General features: G+C 36.8%; 1 protein-coding gene across 7 annotated transcripts in view; it reads right to left on the bottom strand.

Moving 5' to 3' along the window:
* Nucleotides 1–22,815, bottom strand: part of EPB41L3 (erythrocyte membrane protein band 4.1 like 3) — a 131,618-nt gene that overhangs the window by 34,178 nt on the left and 74,625 nt on the right. For all 7 annotated transcript variants that reach the window (XM_087818962.1, XM_087818964.1, XM_016211471.2 and 4 more), the window contains 6 exons: nt 15,489–15,593; nt 14,249–14,291; nt 8,555–8,630; nt 6,528–6,746; nt 6,104–6,191; nt 1,242–1,394 (listed from right to left, as the gene is read on the bottom strand). In XM_087818962.1, coding sequence (XP_087675088.1) covers nt 1,242–1,394; nt 6,104–6,191; nt 6,528–6,746; nt 8,555–8,630; nt 14,249–14,291; nt 15,489–15,593 — 684 coding nt within the window. The remainder of the gene's footprint in view (nt 1–1,241; nt 1,395–6,103; nt 6,192–6,527; nt 6,747–8,554; nt 8,631–14,248; nt 14,292–15,488; nt 15,594–22,815) is intronic.

Below are 22,815 nucleotides of genomic sequence, written 5' to 3'. Positions count from 1 at the left end.
CGCTCACTACTGTCTACTGCTGCGCTTCTCCAGCTTTCCCTGCTGGCCTCTCACAACTGTGCTCATTTCATGTCCATGGAATATTGTCTCATCTGTATCACGACATAATTCCAAGTTTGTGAGTCTGTTTCTCTGCTAAAGTGCCTTAAGGACAGAGACAAGGACATATTTATCTTCCTATTGCCAATGCCCAACATGGTGCCCAGCAATAAATAGATGCTTGCTTAATAAATCCAAATGAATATATATCAGTTACAAGTTTAACATGCAATCTTTAGGAAGTATTTTTAAAATTACTAAAATGTTGGGTACTTATGTGAAAAGCTGACAGATTATTTCAGTCTTCATAGACAAGGATGACTTTATACTGATACTTAACACTACTGCTTGCTTTGTAGTCTGATATTTCAATTGTACTTTCCACCAGTGGGTAGGCTGATTTTGAAGACACGAGATAATTCTATATTATGCCGGAAAATGTTCAGAGACATAAATGAGCTGCAATCTTAGAGCTTTGCCTCCATTATATTAATCGTACTGATTAGAAATGGAGATATTTATCAGTTATCTTTAAGCAGATAAAGCAGATATTTACTATTACATACAAACCACTAAGGAGAACACAAACATAAGTCAATCATAGATACTGTTGTCCTAGGAATAAGGGTTAGTTAACAATTTTGACTCTCTCATTAGCTTCTCTGATTTTTTTTAAAAAGGCAAAAATATATTAGGCTGTAGAACATTTACATAATATACACTCTGTGTTCCTTACTCTAATCTTTCTTGTACCTCGATGCACATTATCTCTATGCTGCTTTCTTTAAGATGCCATCAGATTTGGAGGGCAGAGAGACAGAGGGCATAGAGACAACAACAGAACAGGTAGGAAGGAGCCTATTCTTTTTCAAAGAGGTTTAATGACTAAGACTTTCTTTTATACCACAGCTTGAAATATACAAAATATTATTCATGAGTCTGGATTGTACATTAAAATATGTAAAAACAATCTTTTCAATTAATGTATGCCGAGGGGAAAATTGAAATAAAATAATACAAAAAGGAGAACATTTTACTTCTTCCTGTTTATTGGACAAATCGACAATAAATTCTCTTAGGCGTTTAGACGTAATTGACCAACCATGTCCTGAGATGCTGAGAACTTGTGAGCAGGTAATTTAAATTTGTTTGCTATCAGGTACCTTTTTCCCCAATGTACATGCAAATTTGGGTCTACTTACCTCTCCTGGGCGGATCTTAATGTAAAAGTTGTTCCGTTTGTATGAAATTTTTAGAACCTTAGGCCAGGCAAATCTATTTATCCGCAGTCGGTCACGATATATCAACAGACCACTCGCACAAACTCCTAACATAATTTCTACTCCTTCAGAATCCTGGAAAATAACAGCAAGAAACAAAGGATCGGTATCTCATTTGCTTCCACTTACAGCTGGGTACAATATTTAAGCCACGGAAACTCTAATTGACTACCAGTAGTTCTAATTTACATAAGAAAAATACTGGAGCCATATTTTAAAACATTATCACTAAATAATAGCCTTGTAATAAAGATATAACTATAGAGATTGGTTAGAATAAAATCTGCTCACCCACATATGTTAAGACTTACAACAGAAACACTGCACACAGAGCAGGCCAACCCAATGAAGGTGTTAATAACAGAAATGAGAACCGAATTTCTCAGTTACCGAGTGCCAAGCGCTGCCCTAACACTTTACGTAATATATATTAACTCTTTTAATATTCACTAGGGTATTTTGAGATAGTTGTTATTATTATTCCCAGTTTACAGATGAGGAAACTGAGGCATGGAGAGGTAACGTATCTGACGCAGTTGAATGCAGGAGCCTGGTTTCAAAGGCAGCACTCTTAACTAAAATGTATAATAAGAGAGGGCCCTATCCTTTCTTATGAGTGTTTTAGAGTTTGTTCCTTTAGAAAGAGCCTCAATCTTTTTTATATACCATTATGGTCAGAGTAAAATTTAAATATAAAATAGTTTTTTCCCTTTAAGTATGAACTAGACTTCCCCAACAGGCCCCAACACACACACACACACACACACACACACACACACACACACGCTGCCCAGTGGTAATCACACTTAACAATATGATTCACATATAGATACAGCTTATTCATGTGTATAGTCTTTGATAACAAAAGTGGGATCATGCTACATTGGCAATTTGCTTTGCTATTTGCATATTCATATTTAGGTCATTTCATAGGGGGGGTGTGATGCCCAGAGGTCCCAGAGATCACCAGAGATGTTATGTAAAGTTCAGGTGACATACCATCTATAGTCCAGGCCCCCTAAATGTTGTATTCAAGTGAAATCAGTGAAAAATGAACATCTGTGGTGGCTCTGAGTGGGGTAAAAACAAAGGACAGGAGCAGGACTATGCGTGAGGCAGTCTCTATCCTGTCTCACTGGCTGCTGAAACAGGGAGTCATAGGAGGCAAAGCGAAGGTCTTTTGTCACCATAATCAGCAGGGCTGTCCCCAGCTTTGAGTCACTCTGCAGTATCAGCAAAGAGGGGAGAGGCAAATGGCAGAATCCAACCAGGAGATTCTGACTCATCCATATTGTAGGAATTTACTTCCTAAATCCTGTCAGTGCAAGGTACAAGGTGAACATTTCCAGAATCAAAAATAAATACTTCAGTCCATCTCTGGGAAATATAACTTTATAACTGGTTTAAAACAAAATATTTTACCTTTGAAATATATCACTCCATTAGGCATGAAATTACAGGAGTAGAAATACTCGATGGCAGGATATTATAATAAAATCTGAGGAGAACTCCAAGAACAGAAACTGCCTGTCACTTACCAAGGGCTTAAATTGATAGAGCAATTTAAAGAGCTATAACCTGATGCTGACGAGGAGCTGACATTACTGATCCTTTAGAACCAGCCCATCTGCTCACACAACAGTTCAGAGGTGACTGCCTCACGCCATGAGCACAAATGCAGGCATGAGGGAGGACCGTTCAAGTATCTGCTCTTTGATTCACTTTCTTTTTGATAAAGAACATCAAAGTTTAGAAAATATGCCTTTGAACTAAAGAGGAAAAGAACATTTAAAACATTTTTCATTATTTTCTCTATTTTTAAATCACTCATTAGTGTCTTTCAATTAAAGAAAACAGAATCCTTTCACGCGGAAGGCTCCTTTGCTCCTTTACCTTCCCCTTGTCCCCCAACATGAGCTTCTCTGGTGTCCTTGTATCACCCTGTTGTATCTAGCATATCCCCAGAGAGTGGTACTGCAGTCAACTCCCACCCATCCTCCTTCTCAAGACTGTAGCTGGTTGAGAGCAAGAGCTCTGTTCAGTCTCTGGAGCCACATGGTCAAGACAGTGCCTACCTAGCATGTGGTAAGCCTTGACATGTTTGGCAAATGAGGAAAGAAAATAGCAGGTAAGCGGGGTTTTAAATCGGATGGCAGTCTCCACTTCATTAATCAAGTTTTTGGCCCCAGCCCATAGTACTGAGGTTAGTTTGATAAATCTTTTGTGTTGAAAGCTCTATCGACAGCTTATCTTGGGGACGTGTGTTTCCCTACCAATGAACACATTTAATGCACCCTTTAGCAGGGAATACTGAAGGAAGGCCTGGATAATCTCAATCTATTGTAATTAAAATAAATGTGCACGCTATTCCCTTAATTTAAAATCACTGTTTATACTTTGCCATTCTTCATTATCACTTGGTCCATGGGATACCTGATATAGATTTATATCTACATTTTAGAACCTTATGCGAAATAAATGACTCTCACAGAGTCTATTCAGACTAACATCAGATCACAAACAAGCAGAGACAGTCTTCCCAAGAAAAAACAAAGCATTTAGAACAGGTTTTCCAAAACAAGGGACCTTCAGCTAATACGGGTGTTTATTCTTCATACCGAGCTGTGGCATTTGAGATCACAATTCAGAATTTCTAAATAGGCCCTAAAGCTCAGGATCTTTTATACCATCCATAAAAGAAAGGCATCCAGAAATTAGCTCTAATTTAATTCAGTAAATTTCCTTCTTAAAATGAGAGAGTGTGGCTGCATGAGAAAATGGAGTCCATAACCGAATCGTTTGTTATACTTAATATTCAGATGAAACCCTACAACGGGCTGCATTTGCACTTCCTTAATTCTTTCTTTTTTAATTGGCATAAATTCAAATCACATTATTGCAGCTATCCATTTTAATTCAGTAGCTATAGCAATGTTAAGTGATTTTATTTTCACTGATGGCAACACTGATACATCCTGAGTTACACTTCCCTAAAAGCAAGCCCTAATCTTTCATTTATTTACTTTTCCTGGGCAGTAAGTGAATCATCACGTGCAATGTAATTCAAAATTCGCTTTCGATTCACTCAGATTTTCAGGCTACCTTCATGCCCGTCTTGCTTCCTTATCTTTTAGTCACCTAAGGAAAAACTCTAAGAGAAAATCTTATTAGAGTGTGTGTTATTTTCTTTTTAAATTCTCATCCTGCTTTATACCTGCATAAAATATAAAACACCTTTGTTCTCTGACTGCAAAATAAGAGAAAAAACATAATAAACTGGCAAGTAAATAGAGCTACACCTGTTGTCTAATTACACACAAATGTCAAAGAGCCTGGCACACTGCACCAGCCCAGCCCTGGGACGAGCCCCAGCCAAGCCTCGGAGATTATGCTAGTTAGTGCTCAGGTCCTCACCCTGTGTAATGGACAAAGTGATCACAGACATCACCAGTCAAACCTGCATTCACTTAATGGTGACCATTTTCTGGTCCAAACTCACTGCGGATTAGTCTCTCCCCAAACGCCACCCAAGGAGTAACCCCAAGTGCAGCATCAACAGATTCTACAGATCATAGATTTCCCTCCCATGGGACCTCAGGGATGTTGAGCTGTTTGCCTGAACAGAGCCAGCTGAAAGTCTCTTCATTTCTTGGCCCTGAACTTGACTGTGTAAGATACTTGCTTGACTGCCTGCTAACCGCATGTTCTTGTGAGTCCCAAACCATGAAATTGGTGGCTACTCTGTGTATTAGAAGTAACGGCGCATCCCATAACCCGAGCAGTGTTATCTTGTTAGCCCAAATAAGAAGACACGGTCCCTGGACTTCATACAGGGATCTTTCTACACTCTGAAATACCAGAATCCATCTCTAAGAGCCTAAAAAATTTCTATGTTTTGATTATGACAGTTTTCATAAAAGCTTGCCTATATCTCCACAGTTCTTTATTCACAGCTGTTCAAATAACAGGCTAATAGTCCATACACTCATTCTGTCACTGCTGAAAAATACAGATTCTAGAAAAAGTATCACATGGAGTAAAAGCTGCTCTGTGCATCCTTACAACCTTCCCCCTTGTACAGTCTAATCCCAACTTCCTTCCCAAGATACCACAGCCAAGACACAGCTTTAACACTTCACCAATCACCAATCACCAAGCAACTGGGCAGTCCCTAGCCTGTGTGGTTAACTTTAGTTGAACTTCAAAAATAACAATCTTATTTCAAAGGACAGGTTATTTGTCAGAATACCTCAACTTTAGAGACGGAGTTACTTAAATTTCACAGGCATTTACTGAGTGCCTGGTGGGTAACCAGAACAGGGCCATAAACAGTATTTCACACATAATAGATGTGACAATTGGGTCTTAGACAATCAGCCAAGTTTAGACGGACAGACAGAAAGGAGGACAGTGTAGACAAAAATGAGGACATTCAGGCAAAGGGCAGAGATAGGGTTTGCAGGAGCAAAGTGGGAGATACAACTGAGACAGGGAAGACAGGGCAAGCTTAGAGCTTACTAAGTGAAGATAAATTTCCAACTGAACCCACAGGCAGTCAGAGGCTCAGACCACGAGTCATGTGAGTTTGAGCCATGAAGAGCCAACCCCTCAGTAAAACATCAGAGCTAAATGTGTTTTATCATCGGGCAGGCCTTCAAGGGCAAACACAGATTTGAATCCCCAAAGTTTTGGTTTACATGCACTGAAGTAAAACTCACCAGCTTATATAGCAATAACAGTACTGAAGTAAATAAAATGAAGTTAAAAGTTTAAAAAATACATACCTTGGCATGATGTAAATCTACCCCGTACATGGACAGTTTTTTGGCATTTTCCAAGAAATGCATCTCGGCTTCTGCTGGCGTCATACCTCTGAGAAGAGAAAAAAAGTGGTGTTACAATGCTGCTTTGCTTTTACCGGGGGACAGTAGTATTTCCTGTTTAGCTCCCTCGCTATCTAATGAGCAAGATTTGTGCTCTGAGGGAAGAAAAAGAAAAAGAAGATGGCTTTAAAAAAAAACCTTATAAATAGATATTCTAAGGAAGAACCTAACTATCCCAGAACTGTACCCAGTGCAGACCCCTACTCTGCTAAAGTCCCACCCACAACGCACTGGGATCAGTCTTGGGAAAAGTGGGGAGTGAAAGGGATGCTCACTCATCAAGGCCCAACTTAAATGGACTGTCCTCAGGGTTTCTGCCACAAACCTGTGACTCTTGTGCAGCTCGATCACTTTATCTTCCAGTTCTTTAGTGTGATTTGGTGCAAAGCGGAACTCACTAATGTAATCATTCCCACACTCATCTGGGTCGTAGTCTCCAAGTTCTGACTGGACAGTGTAGGAGCCCAACAGGGCAAGGGTGACAAAGGAGCAGGGTAGCCTTCCGGACACGATGTCGTCTCGCAATTGTAAGCAGAGGTAGTACCTTCAAGTGGCCAAAAGGACAAAGCAAAAAGCCAGCGTTGAGATACAGGAAAAGGAGACCACTCAGTACATACTCTTCGGTAAGCAATTTCTCCCTATCAAATAATCAACCACATGAGGGCACATTTTCTAGCATCTATATTTTGATCTAGATATAGTGGAAAACACTTAGCCACAAAATACAATATTTAAAGGCATCTAAAGGCAAGTCAATGTTCATAATAAAACAGGGTTTTATTAATAAAGCACAGAGTAAAAAGAAAACTAAAGACATACTCCTTTAACATCTTTTAAAATAACATGAATAGTCAAATGAACAGTCCCCAACACACTCCCTGAAATCTCTGGTTGGGGGTCTTCTAATATAAACATGGTGCTGTTAAATAAAATTATTAAATCCCAACTAGACTTAAGGAAACATTTCCCATGTAATTTTGCCATAATAACAAAAAATTTAATAACATAAAAATATTTCCATTAATACCTGACTTATCTTCTCTGTCATTTTGCTTCTGAGATTACAGATATAATACTAATTGTGGAAGATTCCAAGGTAAGTGTTGACATTAGTTAAGTTTTATTACCTTTCGTGGTCCAGCATATGGGTATAGTAATAAAACACACCTTGTATCTTTCATATGAGAAATCAACTGTTAATCTGTTGAAGCCGAGAACTTGAAAAAGTCTTAAGGTCCCCCCAAATATGACTTTAAGCTAATGCTATAAGCAAACTCTATGTTATTTAGATATAAAAATTTCTAATTACTTCACGGGCTCTACAAATATTACATCAGTAGATAGAAATCAACCATGCACTAAATTTCAAAGCCAGGTGTGTATAGGCTCCACATCCACAAATCAGCCACAATTAAATAGTTCTTAATATTACCAGAGTATTTTTGAATAAGAAATTATAAATTTTCTAATTTAATGCAAACACAGAAGAAATACTCTGGAGCTAGTGTTTACCCTTCTCCTAAAATGCCTATTAAAGTTTTTTTAATCATAGCAAGAGACTGAGGCATTTTGAGTAATTTCCCTTTTCTGAAAAGCCCTCCATGGATGTGAGCCATACACAGAAAATTCAGCACACACTGCACAAAACAGCTGGCTACAAACTTACTACCAAACAGAGCAAGAGTCAGGGGTTCCAGAGCGGGATGCACAGAAGCCGAGGACGTGCATCACACCCGGGACCGTTTCATAAAGGGGAACCTTCTCACACTCAGAGCCCAGTTACCAAGACAGAATAGTTTTGTTGGATTCCTACTTTAATGTATTTTTCTTTTGTGTGTGAAAATGAACTGATCATTTCCCTTGTAGGTCATGGAGAGTAAACTCTTAAGTTGACATGTGTTCATGTGTATCTGTATATAAACGTGTGTGTGCGTCTGATTTTCTTAAAAGAGCTATCAAGGACCAGATTGGTTATATAAAGGGCATAAGCATCCAGAGACAGTTTTTACTCCTAAATTTTAAAGCATGCATATGAAGAATGGCTATATCATTCAAGGCTGAATCCCATCCAATCTGGCTGTGGTGGGTGGATGACAGTATCTCAGTTCTGCTTGTCTTCCCACCAGGGTCAGGCAGAGGGAAGTATCAGCTTAGCAACAAAGATTCAACTACGAGCAATCTGGCAAATCTTCACATCTATGTTTGCCCTCATTCAGTTGCCTTTCCTTTCGTTTGCCCTGCAGGGTGGATGATTACAAGGTTACCAAATGTAAGCACGCCCTTCTCTGGAGAATTTAAGAGAAGCCTAACTCGCCCAAGATGCCTGCCTTTTTATAGCCAACTTTCAAATACCTGGTGATATCTTCAGATAGCTGGGCGGGGTCTGGTGGGTAAAATTTCACATTAAATGAAAACTGCCAAGCACCACCTAGAGAGATGAGAAAGAAAATTAGGATAAAACCTTAAAAAATCCCTTTGTACTTATGATAGCTAGAGCTATCTTAACTCCAAGTTCTAACACCAAAGCAAATTTTCATCATCCATGAGAAACAGGAAAGTCTCCATTAAACGAAATCCACAGATAAATCTGAAACTTCATCTAGTTTCTAATCTTTTCACCAATCAAATCCTCTACTGGCACTTCTAACTAGGGAGGAAATTGACTAAACTTCCCCGTTTCTCAGGGACAAAGTTAAGCCTTCGGAAGAAGGGGAAAAAAGTGAACAACATGGATTATCCTCAATCAGGCAAGTCTGGAACTGACTGGATATACTGCTATGAAGTTTGGATAGCTCACATACCAGCATTACAGACATAATCCCATTTCCTTTGTCCTTGCTGCTTTGTTATTACAGGTCAAATCCCATTACAATACACGTCAAAGGACTGTTCAAGATATTTTTATTTTATGGGGAAGGTTTGTTGTAGTGGATATTTAAGAAGGGAGCTGGCTCTATGGGCTGCTGAAAATTATTTTCTTAGGGAACTTTGTGATTAAAGAGATCCTTGAGTGTTTTACTGCGCATTACCAACTTCCCCACCTTTTCCTTAGCCTGTGACTGGAATGGGTCTTACATGCTGCCATTCTTTTTTTTTTTTTTTTTTTAATGATTTCATTTTATTTTTTAAATATTTATCTTTATTGTTGAAAATATTACAAATGTCCCCCTTTTTTCCCCATTGACCCCCTCCACCCTGCACCCCCCCTCCAGGCCTTCACCACGCTATTGTCCGTTTCCCTGGGTTATGCATATACGCATATAAGTTCTCAGGTTACTCTCCCCGCCCACCCCTGCCCACGCTGCCATTCTTTATCCTGCGGCATCTGTGTATGGCCTCTCCATACGTCAGCTCACTGGTGCCTACTTTTCAGTATTGTCCACACATATACTAGAAACATTATTAAGCCTTCCTAAGCTCTCCATTTAATCATATTATCTCTAATCGTGTATGGTTTATCATTATAAACATGAAAAAACAACCTTTTCTTCTTTCCTACATTTTACCTGCATGTGGTCACTCCTTTAACTTATATTCATCCTTTTATTCTGGCCTTTGAATGCAGTGACTCACTGAAGTCTGGGTGTTCCTTCTCTGGGACCCTGCACACATTTGTTGCCTCCACCCAGTAATCACACTCAAAAGTGCCACAGCGTGGGGCTTGTTTGTATTCTGAATGTGCTGCTGAAAAATTCCTCCAGTCTCCTGGATTCTGTACTGGAAGCCTTTCGTCTATGCCACACGTGGCCACAGTCTTCCTCTCACTGTCTGTGATCTTGATGTTCAGCTCCCAAGTGTCAGTACTATCCTACCACTCCCAAACACTCCCTTCTGCCCATTAAGAAACTTCTGGAAAGTCTTTTTTTCTTTTTTTTTTTCTATTAGCTCTTCCCAAACATTCAGAAGGGACAGTATTGTAAATACTAGCTTCTTTCTTTGCACTGGTCTCTTGGTATATGTGACAAATACTTAGCTGCCTAGGTTACCTACATTAGGTTCATTTCTTAATTCTAGTTTATTCTTGACATTACCATTCATATTACACTTAAGGTTCTACATGGCAGGGCACTACCATGAAGTGCCTTATAAAAGACTTGGCATAAGACCAGGTATAACTAGGTGGTTAATATTACTTTAAAACCACTTAGAAAAATTACTGAAACATGGGCTATAAGAATTCTAAGCCATAAAATACCCGGCAGTCAGATACACTTCTAGTGATTATTTTCCCACTGTTTTCAAAAAAGACCTTTTGTTATTCTAAAAATAGTCTGATTTGGTTTTACCTTCCTATTGATTTCTATTCACTTCCTGCATAAAATGGGTCCCTTCCATGCTTGCTACTGGCGAGGTTCATAAAAAGAGCTGGCTCCCCCCGACCACAGCCCCCAAGCAAGTGGAATTAAAACTAATGAATTAGTTATGGGAAATGGATTTATTGCTCTTTTATAATTTTTATCCACTTCAAAGTATGCCTTCAGTCCAATGACTATCAATGTAATTAAACAATCTCATAATAACTTCAGGATAAACACTCAAGTTGGAAACTAAAAAGTAATGAAAGTGTAGGAAAATTATTTAAATGCAAAAATCTTCAACCCAGGAAAGTGGGTTTCAGACTACAGTGGGCCTAAAAAGCATCTCAGGTGCTCACTAAAAATGTCAATTCTTGCCCGGGCTGGGTGGCTCAGTTGGTTAGAGCTTCGTCCTGTACACCAAAGAGGTTGAGGGCTGGATTCCGGGTCAGGACACACACCTAGGTTATGGGTTTGATCCCAGGTCAAGGTGCTTACAGGAGGCAACCAATCAATGTTTCTCTCTCACATCAATGTTTCTCTCTCTCTCTACCCCTTCCTCTAAAATCAATAAAAATCACATCCTTGGATGATTAAAAAAAAGAAAAAAGAGTCAATTTCTAGGCTCCACCTAGAGACTTTTATTCTGGAGATTTGGAATATGGCCTAGAACCTGTGTTTTTTAATAAACCTCCTCGTGGTTCTAACACAGTGGGCTTGGGGACCACACTTTGAAAATCATTAATTCTAAGGAATCCACTCTCCTAAGATATAACCCAAATAACTACTAGGTTTTATAGGACGTTATTTTGAAACAGTGGGGAAGTTTAAGAAAACTGCCATCTATGCCCCAATCAAGAAAAAGAAAATCCAGTTAAATGGCTTATAAAACTTGAAATTAATGACAGAGGCAGATTAAAGCTCACATATATATACCCATAAAGAATATGACAGAAGCAGGTCAACTGGGAAGATATGATTATGCAATGAACAGGCTTACAGCCTGTATCTGCTCAGAGGATGGCCCTGGCTAGAAACAGAAAATGGAACAGCTTGAATGCATTAAAATGATATACCTTTATGCTGATATAGGATTTTAAATCACAAGTTTATAACAAATAGAAAACTGTGAGGCTGAAGAATTCATCCTTATGAAAAAAATTAAATTTTAGTCTTCTATGCCTGCCAAATCTTACAATTTCTAAATAGACTGCATTATAGCAAAAAATTACTATATATCATATACTCTAAATCATGACATTAGTATATCATAATCATATCACAAAATCCAGAATATTTAAAAATTTTGAGATCAGGAATGAACAAAAGATGAGTAGAGTTAAAATTTTTTCATAAGAACTCTTCAGTTTCAGAATTTTCTATTTCTTATAAATTTGTAACTTAAAATTTTTACCAGCTTGACTGCCATTCTCCTGAAGCTCTCATTCTAGAACATACTGTGGACCCAGAGCATAAAAAGGTGGAAATATCCTTTATCATTTATATTTAGGGAAAGGAGGTGATGATACAATAATTATAATAGTTTGATAAAAACTTCTCTGCCTTGGGTGAATGTAAATTTTGTGGAAAGAGGGCATTTTAGTGTATTAAAACAATAAGGAATATAGATAAAAATACCAAATTATTTTTTAAAAATTCCAATTTTTCCTTTCTCTCTTCCTTTATCTGCATGACTCACTTCATGTTGCAGTTGGAACCACTACCTGATCTGCATGACGAAAAGATCCTTTAAATCCCTCGTTCTGACTGTCCCTTTAGCTTTCTTCCCTTAGAGAAAGGAAGTGTAGGAGACAGGGTAAGTGGAAAGTTAAGGGGGAAAAATTCTAATAACAAAAGAAAAGTGACTGTTTACACACCCTTTCTTGTACCAGTATTATGACTTACTGTGGAACATTTAACATATTTTCAAAGTGCTTTGTAATTATAAACCACCCAAATACAAAACAGCACTTCATTAGTTAGATGAATACAAGGACTTTAGGCAAACAAATGTTAGAAGGTACATTCAGCACATCTGCCTTTAAGAACTCCACAAAAAGATTCTTAGAATACAGTCATTATCTTAAATTTTTTATTAGGACTCTTTGGAACAAAAAGAATGTTTTCACCTACTTATCATAGCTGTCCCTGGTTTCAATCCGATTTATTTCTATCAGACTATTCATTATCAAGTTTCTGGTTAGTGAATACGTCGAATTTCTCAAAAGATGTGATTGTTGCAATGAACAACCAACAAACTCTCTAATATCTAGAAGTATAGTGACTTTTTTCTTCTTTTGTGGTATATTCTAGTATTAAACCATTTCAAACTGCTCAGTACTAATTACTTATTAATAGTGGGAGTATTTTAATATTTTACACATTCAAAGGCACTAGAAATATCTCTCCTCTCTGTTAATAGTAAGCTGTTGAAAACTTCAACAGGAATATTCTTATTAATAAACTGGTCATAAATTTATTCAACTGAAATTAGTTGTTCAGGAAAATTAATCTAGATTTTATTGATAAAGATAAATTGCTTTTAAACACTAACTAGTTATTTAAAATTATAAAGATTACCCATGCTTATGGTAAAAGCAAGAGGGTTAAAAATAAAAAATAAAAAAAGGGTTGAAAATAAAATTTAAAAATTCCTCTTTCTCAACCCCCCAACACTGCAATGCCTTTTCTGAAGGTATTTACTGTTATCTCTTGTGCTCTTCCCAAATTTTTCCACACACCTATATATACATAACTTTTTAAAAACAAGTATGACTTGTCTCACTAATGCCTCACTAATGAAAGCTGAGACATATTTATTCTGCTTCATTCTATTTAACAGCTGCTTAGTATTTAAAGGTATGGCTATGCCCTGAGTGATTTAATCACCTCTTCATAAACGGATAAATTATGCTGCTTCTAGTTTTCTGCTATTACAAATGATGTTATAATGAACTTTCATATAATACATGCATTTTCATCTCCTGCATATGCTGAATAAATTTCTATAAGTAAAATTAGGAGGTTAAAGAGTAAGCACATTTTAAATTTTATAAAGACAAAAAGTACCTTCCTAAAGGGTTGTACCAATTTATATTTCTTACAAACTGTGTACATATTGCTAGTGCAAGGTATTATTAAACTTTTAAAATCTTTGCTACTCTGAACACGTGAAATATACCTCATTTTAATTTGCATTTAATTGTTAGTAAGATCTAGCACCGGTCTAATACTTATTAGCTAGTTGTATTTCAATTTTGTGAGCTGCTCATGCAATTGTTTTATCCACTAGATAATATGCATTTCTTAACTTGCCCTTAGGGACCAAGAAAAGAGGCCGTCACTAGACAGTAAACATTAGTCTGACTTGTTATTCCATTTCTAAACTATGAAATGACGATTACTTCTAGCTTCACTTTTATACTTTTGTGGCAGGTGGGCTTAATATAACACTAAAAATTAAGTTTGGAACTTTTAAATGATTATCAATTGGAGCATCACTTGATTAAATCACATTTCACATCTGTGTACAGGCAAAGGCATAGGTCAAAAGTCATAGTCCTTTATTGCTGAGTTGTGATAATTAAAAATAAGATCTAAGCTAGCCTAACTCACCAAAGATAAAATTTGAGATATCTTACTGTTTTTCGAAACACTGTATTCCCACCAGCCATGTATGTGCTACCAGTTCAGACAACCCATTCTTTGAAAATCTTCACATTTTCACATATAATAATCCAAAAGAACTTACTTCGAATCTGTTTTTTAATTTCCTTAGCAGGGTCCAACCAATTCTGAAAAAGAAATGATAGCTTGAATTTGAATCAGAGAAGAATAAAAATGTTGACCAGGTAGAGACACACACTCAGTGTATTTGAGAGTGAGTGGTTGCTGGGAGACCCTCCAAGCTGGGTCCTTCCCCCACATCTGGTGCCCCTTTGCCAGGTCCTGCCAAGGTCCAGGCACTGGTCTAATGAGAAAATGTGGTGTTCACAATTCACTCTAACAAAATTCTTTTCTTTTACAATCAATGCCTTCAGGGATTTAAGCTGGCAGAGAAAGAGTAGATAAAAACAAAAACCAGTAGATTTTATGTTCAAACAAATTACTAGAATAAACTAAATATACCTGTAATTTGACACAATGATGTCCTAGCCATTCAGTCCCACAGAGTGGCTTCTGTGATTACAAATTCTCAGGCACCTACTTAGAAAACTTTCCTAACAAATGAATGCTTGCTTGAGATTTATGATTTTTTTCATCATAGGACTCAGATGTCTAATAATAAAGTTAGACAATGTCCAGTGAATCTAGTAGATATTAAGTATGATTCATTGCACAACACCAAAACATGTAACATCTGTGAATAAAATTTCTGTAACTCAGTCTCCAGCACCAATACAATGGAAACAATTTCTTTTTCCTTATTTTTCAGGTAGTAGTGGGGATTAATGAGATAAAGCTCTGAGAGACTACATTATTCAGTTATAAGAGTCTACAGAGGTATTACATTAAACATTAAATACCTACTAACTACATGAGACAAGTGTTGGTTCAGCCAACAAATCATCTCATATTCTGATCTGGCAAGAACATGAAAACATAGTAAGATGAATTAAGAATGGGAGAGCAGCCTTGAACATGGTTTCTATATAAGTATCAATGCATTTGATTTTCATTGGCTCATTGCCACTGAAATATATCATCAAAAAAAGCACCATATAAAATGCTTTCCTGGAATCATAAATAATTGAAGCGTGAAAAAGAGAAACATGGACTTATGGTTTCCACAATACTCAAGATTAAAGGAAGCTGTTGATAATTCCATTATGAAGAAATAAAGTGAGTAACAGCATTTAGGGACTCACGGTAGTAAATGCGGGAGTGTGAGGGGAGGTGGAGGAAAGATTTTCTCATTCAGATCTAGTTCGCTTTCTGGCAGTAATGAGCAGCTCAAGCCCTAATGTTTTGTACTGCTTTTAATTACTCACCTTCTGGTTTTCAGCATCTCGATATGTAAGCCCAAAGTAGTCTTTTTCTAGCAAGTTCAGATGTTCACATACTTTATCAAACAGCACTTGGCCTCTGGAGCGTTTCTATGGAAAACAAAACATGAAAAGAAGTCAACTCATTCAACAAAGTTCCCTCAATCGCCATGAATAAAAATAGGTAAAATTTAAAATACCGTTTGCTGTAACTATACAGTAAGTGATGGATGATCAAGTGTGATCACATGCCCACTTCCTTTTTAACTAGTACAAAGGCTCAATAAAGTGGACTTAAACCTGCAAAAACCTGCCCTTACTAACAAATATGCAAGAAATCACTAGCGTCCCTGAGTAAGTACAGCTAACCTGCGGATGATTTCTAACAGAAGTAGCTGGGAAGTGATGTGGTGCTTGGAGGCAACCAAATATCTTGTGAAATATAAAAATCCTGATAGTAAAAGAGAATATTCAAGGACCAAGAAAAACCATGTTTCAACATGTGCAAACTCAATTCCCCATATTATCAGGTACTGAGCCTGAAAAGAATTAACACTATTCCTTGTCTTAGATCTCCCCTTAAAACTTTCTCTACTAATCCTTACTTTAAAATTCTGGCTATGAATCACTTTCTAAAGACCGTTAAACTAACTTCATTAGTTTATTTTTGGTTTTTGCCCTAAACCTCAGTTTTGTATTATAGTAAACAACTTTCTCTTAATTTCTTTTAGAGAAAATCCCTCCTATTAAACATAACAGAATGTTCATTAAGTTTAAAGATTTTAGTTATCATTTATAAATATAAGATATAAATAGATGCTATATTTTTTGGCCATTAAGCAGTCATTTGGAGAAAGGAAAAAGGCAGTCATCTGGGAGGAAAAATCCATCAGTTTAATTTACTGTGATACACAATTATCGTATTTTCATCTAATCCTTCAAAGGTCTTTCAACATGGCCTTGAATTCTAAAATGGATTAACTGGAAACAATTAAGCTAAACTATTCTTGTGTACCAAGATTTCTCATCTAATATATTGAGCATATTTGTCTTTAAGAGTTAATGTATTAATAATGACAAATATGAAAATTGATAAACAATGTACATGCCAAAAAAATAAGTATGTATTCAGAAGACCCCTAAGTGGTATGTATTACTGTGTAACCATAATTATATTGGAAATTAGTTACTCATTCCCCTCAAACATGACTATTTAGGAAAAAGATAAATTTATGACAGAAAAGTAAAGCTTGAATTGTAGCTAGCTAAATAATGATGTATTTTTAAAAAGTTTAAGAATGTATGAAAGTAAATTACATGTTAGCAAAACTACATAATAACATTGCTCAATGGAGAGAAATAAGTGGTATGAAATGAAATGCTGCTCACCAGGTTAAATCTTATTTACAGATAATAGCATGTCATTTCTGAATAATGCTCAACACTTTATAAAGTTTTCACAAAAAAAATGGTTCTTCCAATGCTTCTATTGGTATTATCTCCAGTTATCAGGTAAGAACACAGAGGTTCAGAGAAGTGAGATGAGAGAGGCAGTTTTAAGTAGTGGCCATGAGCTTTAGCGGGTAACTCTGGGTTTGGATGTTCATTAAGTCCCCTGCAGCTATGTGAACTTCTCTATTTTCCCTCTGTAAAACGTGTATGATACTGTCTACTTCTCTGGAATGACTGACATTAAAATAAAACAATGTACTCACATCTGGTCCAGTAACGGCACATATAAACCATTCCACAAACATGAGCTATTATACCCAAGTGACTGACAAATGGTAGAACGGGTTATGTCGAACTAGGCATTTTTGCTGTTGGAGCACATATACCACTTCTTGTGGTGTCAATAAGCTCTTTATTTAGCTATCAATTATCTTACTACTTAATTTGCTTTAGCTAGACCACAATATTTACACACATACCACACAAACACACATCAGTGTTTGGTCAAATATTTTCTCAATGAGTAAAAACAAACAAAACAAATACAAATAAATAAGCATTTCTCTCATCTCCACAATGGAGGAATTTTTTTTTTTTAATATGTCACCAGCATTGTTTTAATTAGCTGTCTTCTGGCTGCTGCGTTTCTCCTTTTGTCTAAAAGGTGACATGCGTTAGATCAAGCACAGACCACTATACTATGTGGCTCTTAGTTTTCTGGCTTCTCTCAATTCTGTTTCTATTAATGACTCATAGTTACCTCTTGACTAGAACAGATTTTTTTCTTACTGAATATTTTAAACACATTTTAAACACTATAAACCGTTAAGGCAATCTCTTAGTGGTCCATTCTTCACACCGAAAATGTTTTTTGGATGGTTATATATAATCAATGAAATCCCTACCTGCTAGATATCACCACCACAATCAGCAGCGAGCTAGCTGGATGACATTAGAAAAGACTTTCAAATTATTTGGGCCTTTATTTTCTCATCTTTGAGTGAGGATGTAAGACTCTAAGGAGCAAGATGATCACGGGCTTGAGGCTATAACTATGCTCCCTTTGCTCTTGACAAACATTACTAATGATCATAGCGCTCTTTCCCATGGAGCCCAGATGTAGCTTCAGCACCCTTCTGCACACTGTCATGAGAAAGATGCTGCCAATGAATGGGGGACAGGGAATTGGGACTATTTTCCAGCCCTGGACTGAATCCCCTGTGCAATCACTCCCTACTCCCAAGAATTCTTGATTCTGTTGACTCGGATGATTTTTTTCCTAGCACATGATTCAACTTGTCAAGTCACTTATTTGTACTTGTTGACATACTTGTGTATCTTTAGGTAATAACATCTAATATATGACTAAAGTAAGCAATCAGACTGGTTCCCAAAGACATGATGTTCATTAAGTGATCTAGGACCCTTACGTAATGCCATTTGGTGGGATTACATACAGCTGTAATGAGTAAAAAACTGAGATTAAAAAAATTGATAGAGGTATTCTAAATCCATGAATAATTTACCTAACCAGAGTAGGTTAACATTTCTTAGGCTTGTTTACTGTTTCTTATGAATAGTTAAGTCATGTCTACAACTCAAAGGCATTCGTAGTTCATGTAACTATACTCACTTTTAACACCCAAACCTGAAAGGTTAGCTTTGCTTTTCTGGGATAACAAAACAATGGTGGACTGTCCTCTTGTGCCCTTTATCCCACTGAAAAATTGCATTTCTGTTTCTGATAGAGTCAATGAGGATACTGCAGCTCAACAATCTGAAAGACCTTATATATCCTAAGAATAATAAACTCCTAAAAGTTTAAACAACTTTCAGTTTTAACTATTTCAATTTGCTCTTTATTTTAAATAAAAAATCTTCCAAATTGACTCATGAAATTGTTGGGTGTTAAAAGAAGTGTGTCAAAAGAGAAAAACTTTAAGACAATAAAAAGATAAGCCACAGGCTGGGAGAAAATATTTGCACTGTCATGCCTAATAAAGGACTTGTATCCAAAGCACACAAAGAACTCTTAAAATTTAACAATAAGAAAACAATCAAATTAAAAAATGGGCAAAAGATCTAAATAGACATCTCACTAAAGGAGATGTCAAATAAGCACGTGAAAGATGTTTAATATCAACCCTGGCCGGGCAGCTCAGTGGGTTAGAGTGTCATGCTGATTTACCAAGGTTCCATTTCTAGTCAGGGCACACACAAGAAGCTACCAACAAATAGCATAAATAAGTGGAAAAACAAATCAATGATTTTCTCTCTCTCCCTATCCCTCCCTCTCTCTCTCAAATCAATAAATTAAAATTTTTTTTAACAGATCAACATCATATTTTATTAGAAAAATTGAAAATTAAAACAAGATACCATTACACATCTATTAGAATGGCTAAAATTCAAAACACAGACGACACTAAATGCTGATAAAGATGTGGAGCAATAGGAACTCTTATTCCTTGCTGGTAGAAATGCAAAATGGTGCAGCCACTTTGGAAGACAGTCTAGCAGTTTCTTACAAAACTAAACACATTCTTACTATATGATCTAGCCATCATGTTCTTTGAGATTTACACAAAGGAGTTGAAAATTTATGTACACACAAAAAATTTGCACACAAATGTTTATAGCAGCCTATTCAACATTGACAAAACATGGAAACAATTAAGATGTCCTTCATTAGATGAATAGATAAACTGTGGTACAATCCAGACAATGGAATATTACTTGGCACTAAAATGAAATGAGCTATCAAGTTCACAAAAAGAAATGGAGGAACCTCAAATGCATATTACTAAGTGAAATACGCCAATCTGAAAAGGCTACAAACTGTATTATTCCAACTATATGACATTCTGGAAAAGGAAAAACTGTGGAGACAATAGGAACTTTCTGCTCAAATTTCTGTAAACCTAAAATTGCTCAAAAAGTCTATTAATTAAAAAGGGAAATACTGACAAAAATATTTACTGTCTTCTTTTAAATTAATAATTTTTAAATACTTTAAAAGTTAATAAAGTTAAACTCCAAATGATTTTATTACTTTACTTAAGATTTTTATTAAGAGTAAACATTTTAGAAAATTAAAAATCGTCAGTCACAACACATACAACCCCTAGGATAGGATGCGGTCCTCCTCCATCCCAGGTACACCCCCCACCCCTGCGAGCGAAGCCAAGATGGTCTGGTAAGGAACATAACCAGGGTGACAGATCAAAGTGATTTCTCGCAAGCTACACTGCCCAACTAGGTAATTCAAACTACAAACAATTGAAATGATGCCTTCATTAGCTAAGGTTCAGAAGCTTTCTTTGGACTAAATTCAAGAGGATATGTCCATTATCACCACTCAAATGCAGCAGATCATATAAGCTTTTCTGCAGCATTAATGAAACTTCCCACAGGTCAAAGGTCACTCAAGATTTTTACAATAATGTTTGCAAAACACTGGCTCTCAATGCATGGCTCATTAACCAGCACCTCCTGGAAAGTCTGTATTAAAATTTTTATTTTTACTTGTCTAGTTAGAGGAGCAATTTTTAAAAATTAATTTTAATACACTTTAGTATGGGGAATTTCAAACATACTCAAAAATAGAGCTGTATAGTGAAACCCTGCATACTCATCGCCCAGCGTCAACAAATGCCCTGAGGACCGCAACCTTGGTTCATCTACAGTTGCACTCAACTCATCCTCCCTCTTTATTCTGAGGCACCTCAGCAAATAATACTACCTCTATATGTCTTAGTATGTAACTCTACACTTAAAAAAAAGTAATCTCAATACCTTTATCAAATCTGAACAAAATTAGCAATTAGTCCTTAATGTTATCAAATACCTGGCCAGTACTATAATTTCCCCCATTTTTTTTTTTTTTTTTCCTTTCTCAGTTTGTTTGATAAGCCCATACACTGCATTGGCTCACATATCTCTTTAGTCTCAATTTGCAAATTTTCCATTTATTTTGGTTTTCCCCTTGAAATTAATTTATCCAAGAGACAGTCATTTGGTTGTAGAGTTTCCTTAGTCTAGACTTCGCTGTTTGCATCTTCCTGGTGTAATTCTTCTCTCTCCTATATTTCCAGTAAATGGTAGTTAAATCTAGAAGCTTGATCAGAGTCCAATTTGACTGATTTTCATAAGCGATGCTGTGTAATTTTATCAGCAGGCATAAAGCAAACCTTCCTTTTTGAGATATCGACAATCGCTGATGATCACTGCCCTAGATCCATTAATGCGAGGTTGCAAGATGGGAATATTCTAATCCTAATCATCCCCCCTTTCCTTATTAGTTGGAGTGTGTCAATAAAGAGATACTTCTCTTTGTCAGAACTGTTTATCCAGTGACACACTATCACGATGAAATTCAGGATCAACACTTACTCCTTTCCCTTTACCCAATTTCAAGATAATGAGTTGGCTCTCTAGCATCATCCAAAAGTCACCAATAAGACTTTCTGCCTTGTACTATCGCTATGAACTCCTGGATTGAAACAGGTTTTATGTGTTTCAATCTATTACAGATATTACCCACCCCTACTGATGCTCTAAATGTGCCCAAATGCTCTGCCCTGCCTACCGCCTGTCAAGTCTCTCATCCCTCTCCAAGCTTTCCCAGTGCCGCTTCCTTAGAGCATTTACTGTCCTCCCAGCCAAATGTGATTTCTCTCTACTTTGGCATTATAGCACTTTATGGCACCAAGAGGGCACTTTCCATATTCTGCCTTATATCACAGCTGTCTCTCTGCACATTCACCTTATATCCCTCTGGCTATAAAGACATGCCCAGTGACATCATGCCTCCTGTAATTAATCTTTTATGGACACTCACTTTGGTCAAATACCATTAAGAGATTAAAAAGGTAACTTGATAAAACTTTACATAATTTTTTCTCTCACTAGCATATCATAACCAATGTCATAGAAGAAATATTTTTAAAGTACTGGTTTTCAACTGTGGACCCTGGGAGCACTTAAAAATGCCAGTGCCCAAGAACCCACCTCAATTCCAATAAGTCAGAATATCTGAAGTGGGGCCCAATGCATCTGCATGTTTTTAAGATCCCAGATGATTCATGTGGGTATGGTTTTAAGTTGTCAGGTGCCCTTCAGGTTAAATTATGTTTATAACGTAAACATTCTTAAATATGAGGACTCTAAAGCAATCTTGAGAAAATGTGTAACTTTTCCAGATTTAGTTTAGGCCCAAATCAGCTTCTTTTAGGCCTTTTGGACCAACATACCCAGAGCTGCATTATAAAATTTTACACACATGCACGCACGCACGCACACACTTAAAATCTTAAGATATCCTTTTCAACAAATTTTCTTGAGAAGTTTAAGTTTTCAAGAAATGTAACCAGCCAGATGCTGCAATAAAATGATATAAATGAGAAATGATAAACCAAACTGTTAAAAAACAAACAAACCCAAAACAACAACTTGCATTTAAAGCTATGAGTAAAATACACGGTGGGGCAAAAGTAGGTTTACAGTTGTTTGTATGGAAAATAGAGCAATTGACAATAATACATGTTTTGTGTACTCACAACTGTAAACCTACTTTTGCCCCACAATGTATATGTAATAGAAATGTTTTGAAGTTTAAGTTTTGTGTTTTTAAGAAGGGCATTTTCCCTTGATGGAGCTAAAATACAGCCTTTTACTCAAGAACCCGCTACATGACTAAAGAATGCTCCAGGCAGATTAATTAATGTCCTGATTCCCTCTTTTGTAATAGAGCAGAAGCACCAACCACTTCCCTAGCAGGTTACAGAAGTGACCGGGCGGAGCGAACAGGGCACTGAGCCCAAGTGAGGAGCTCTCAGGGTGACAGGGGACCTGGAGACAGCTATGCCTGCCAGTGCATTCT

The sequence above is a fragment of the Miniopterus natalensis genome, chromosome 7 (assembly GCF_054644295.1).
Source record: "Miniopterus natalensis isolate mMinNat1 chromosome 7, mMinNat1.hap1, whole genome shotgun sequence".
Classification (NCBI taxonomy): domain Eukaryota; kingdom Metazoa; phylum Chordata; class Mammalia; order Chiroptera; family Miniopteridae; genus Miniopterus; species Miniopterus natalensis.
The sequence above is the reverse complement of the archived record's forward strand: the minus strand, read 5'-3'. Positions and strand labels throughout refer to the sequence as shown.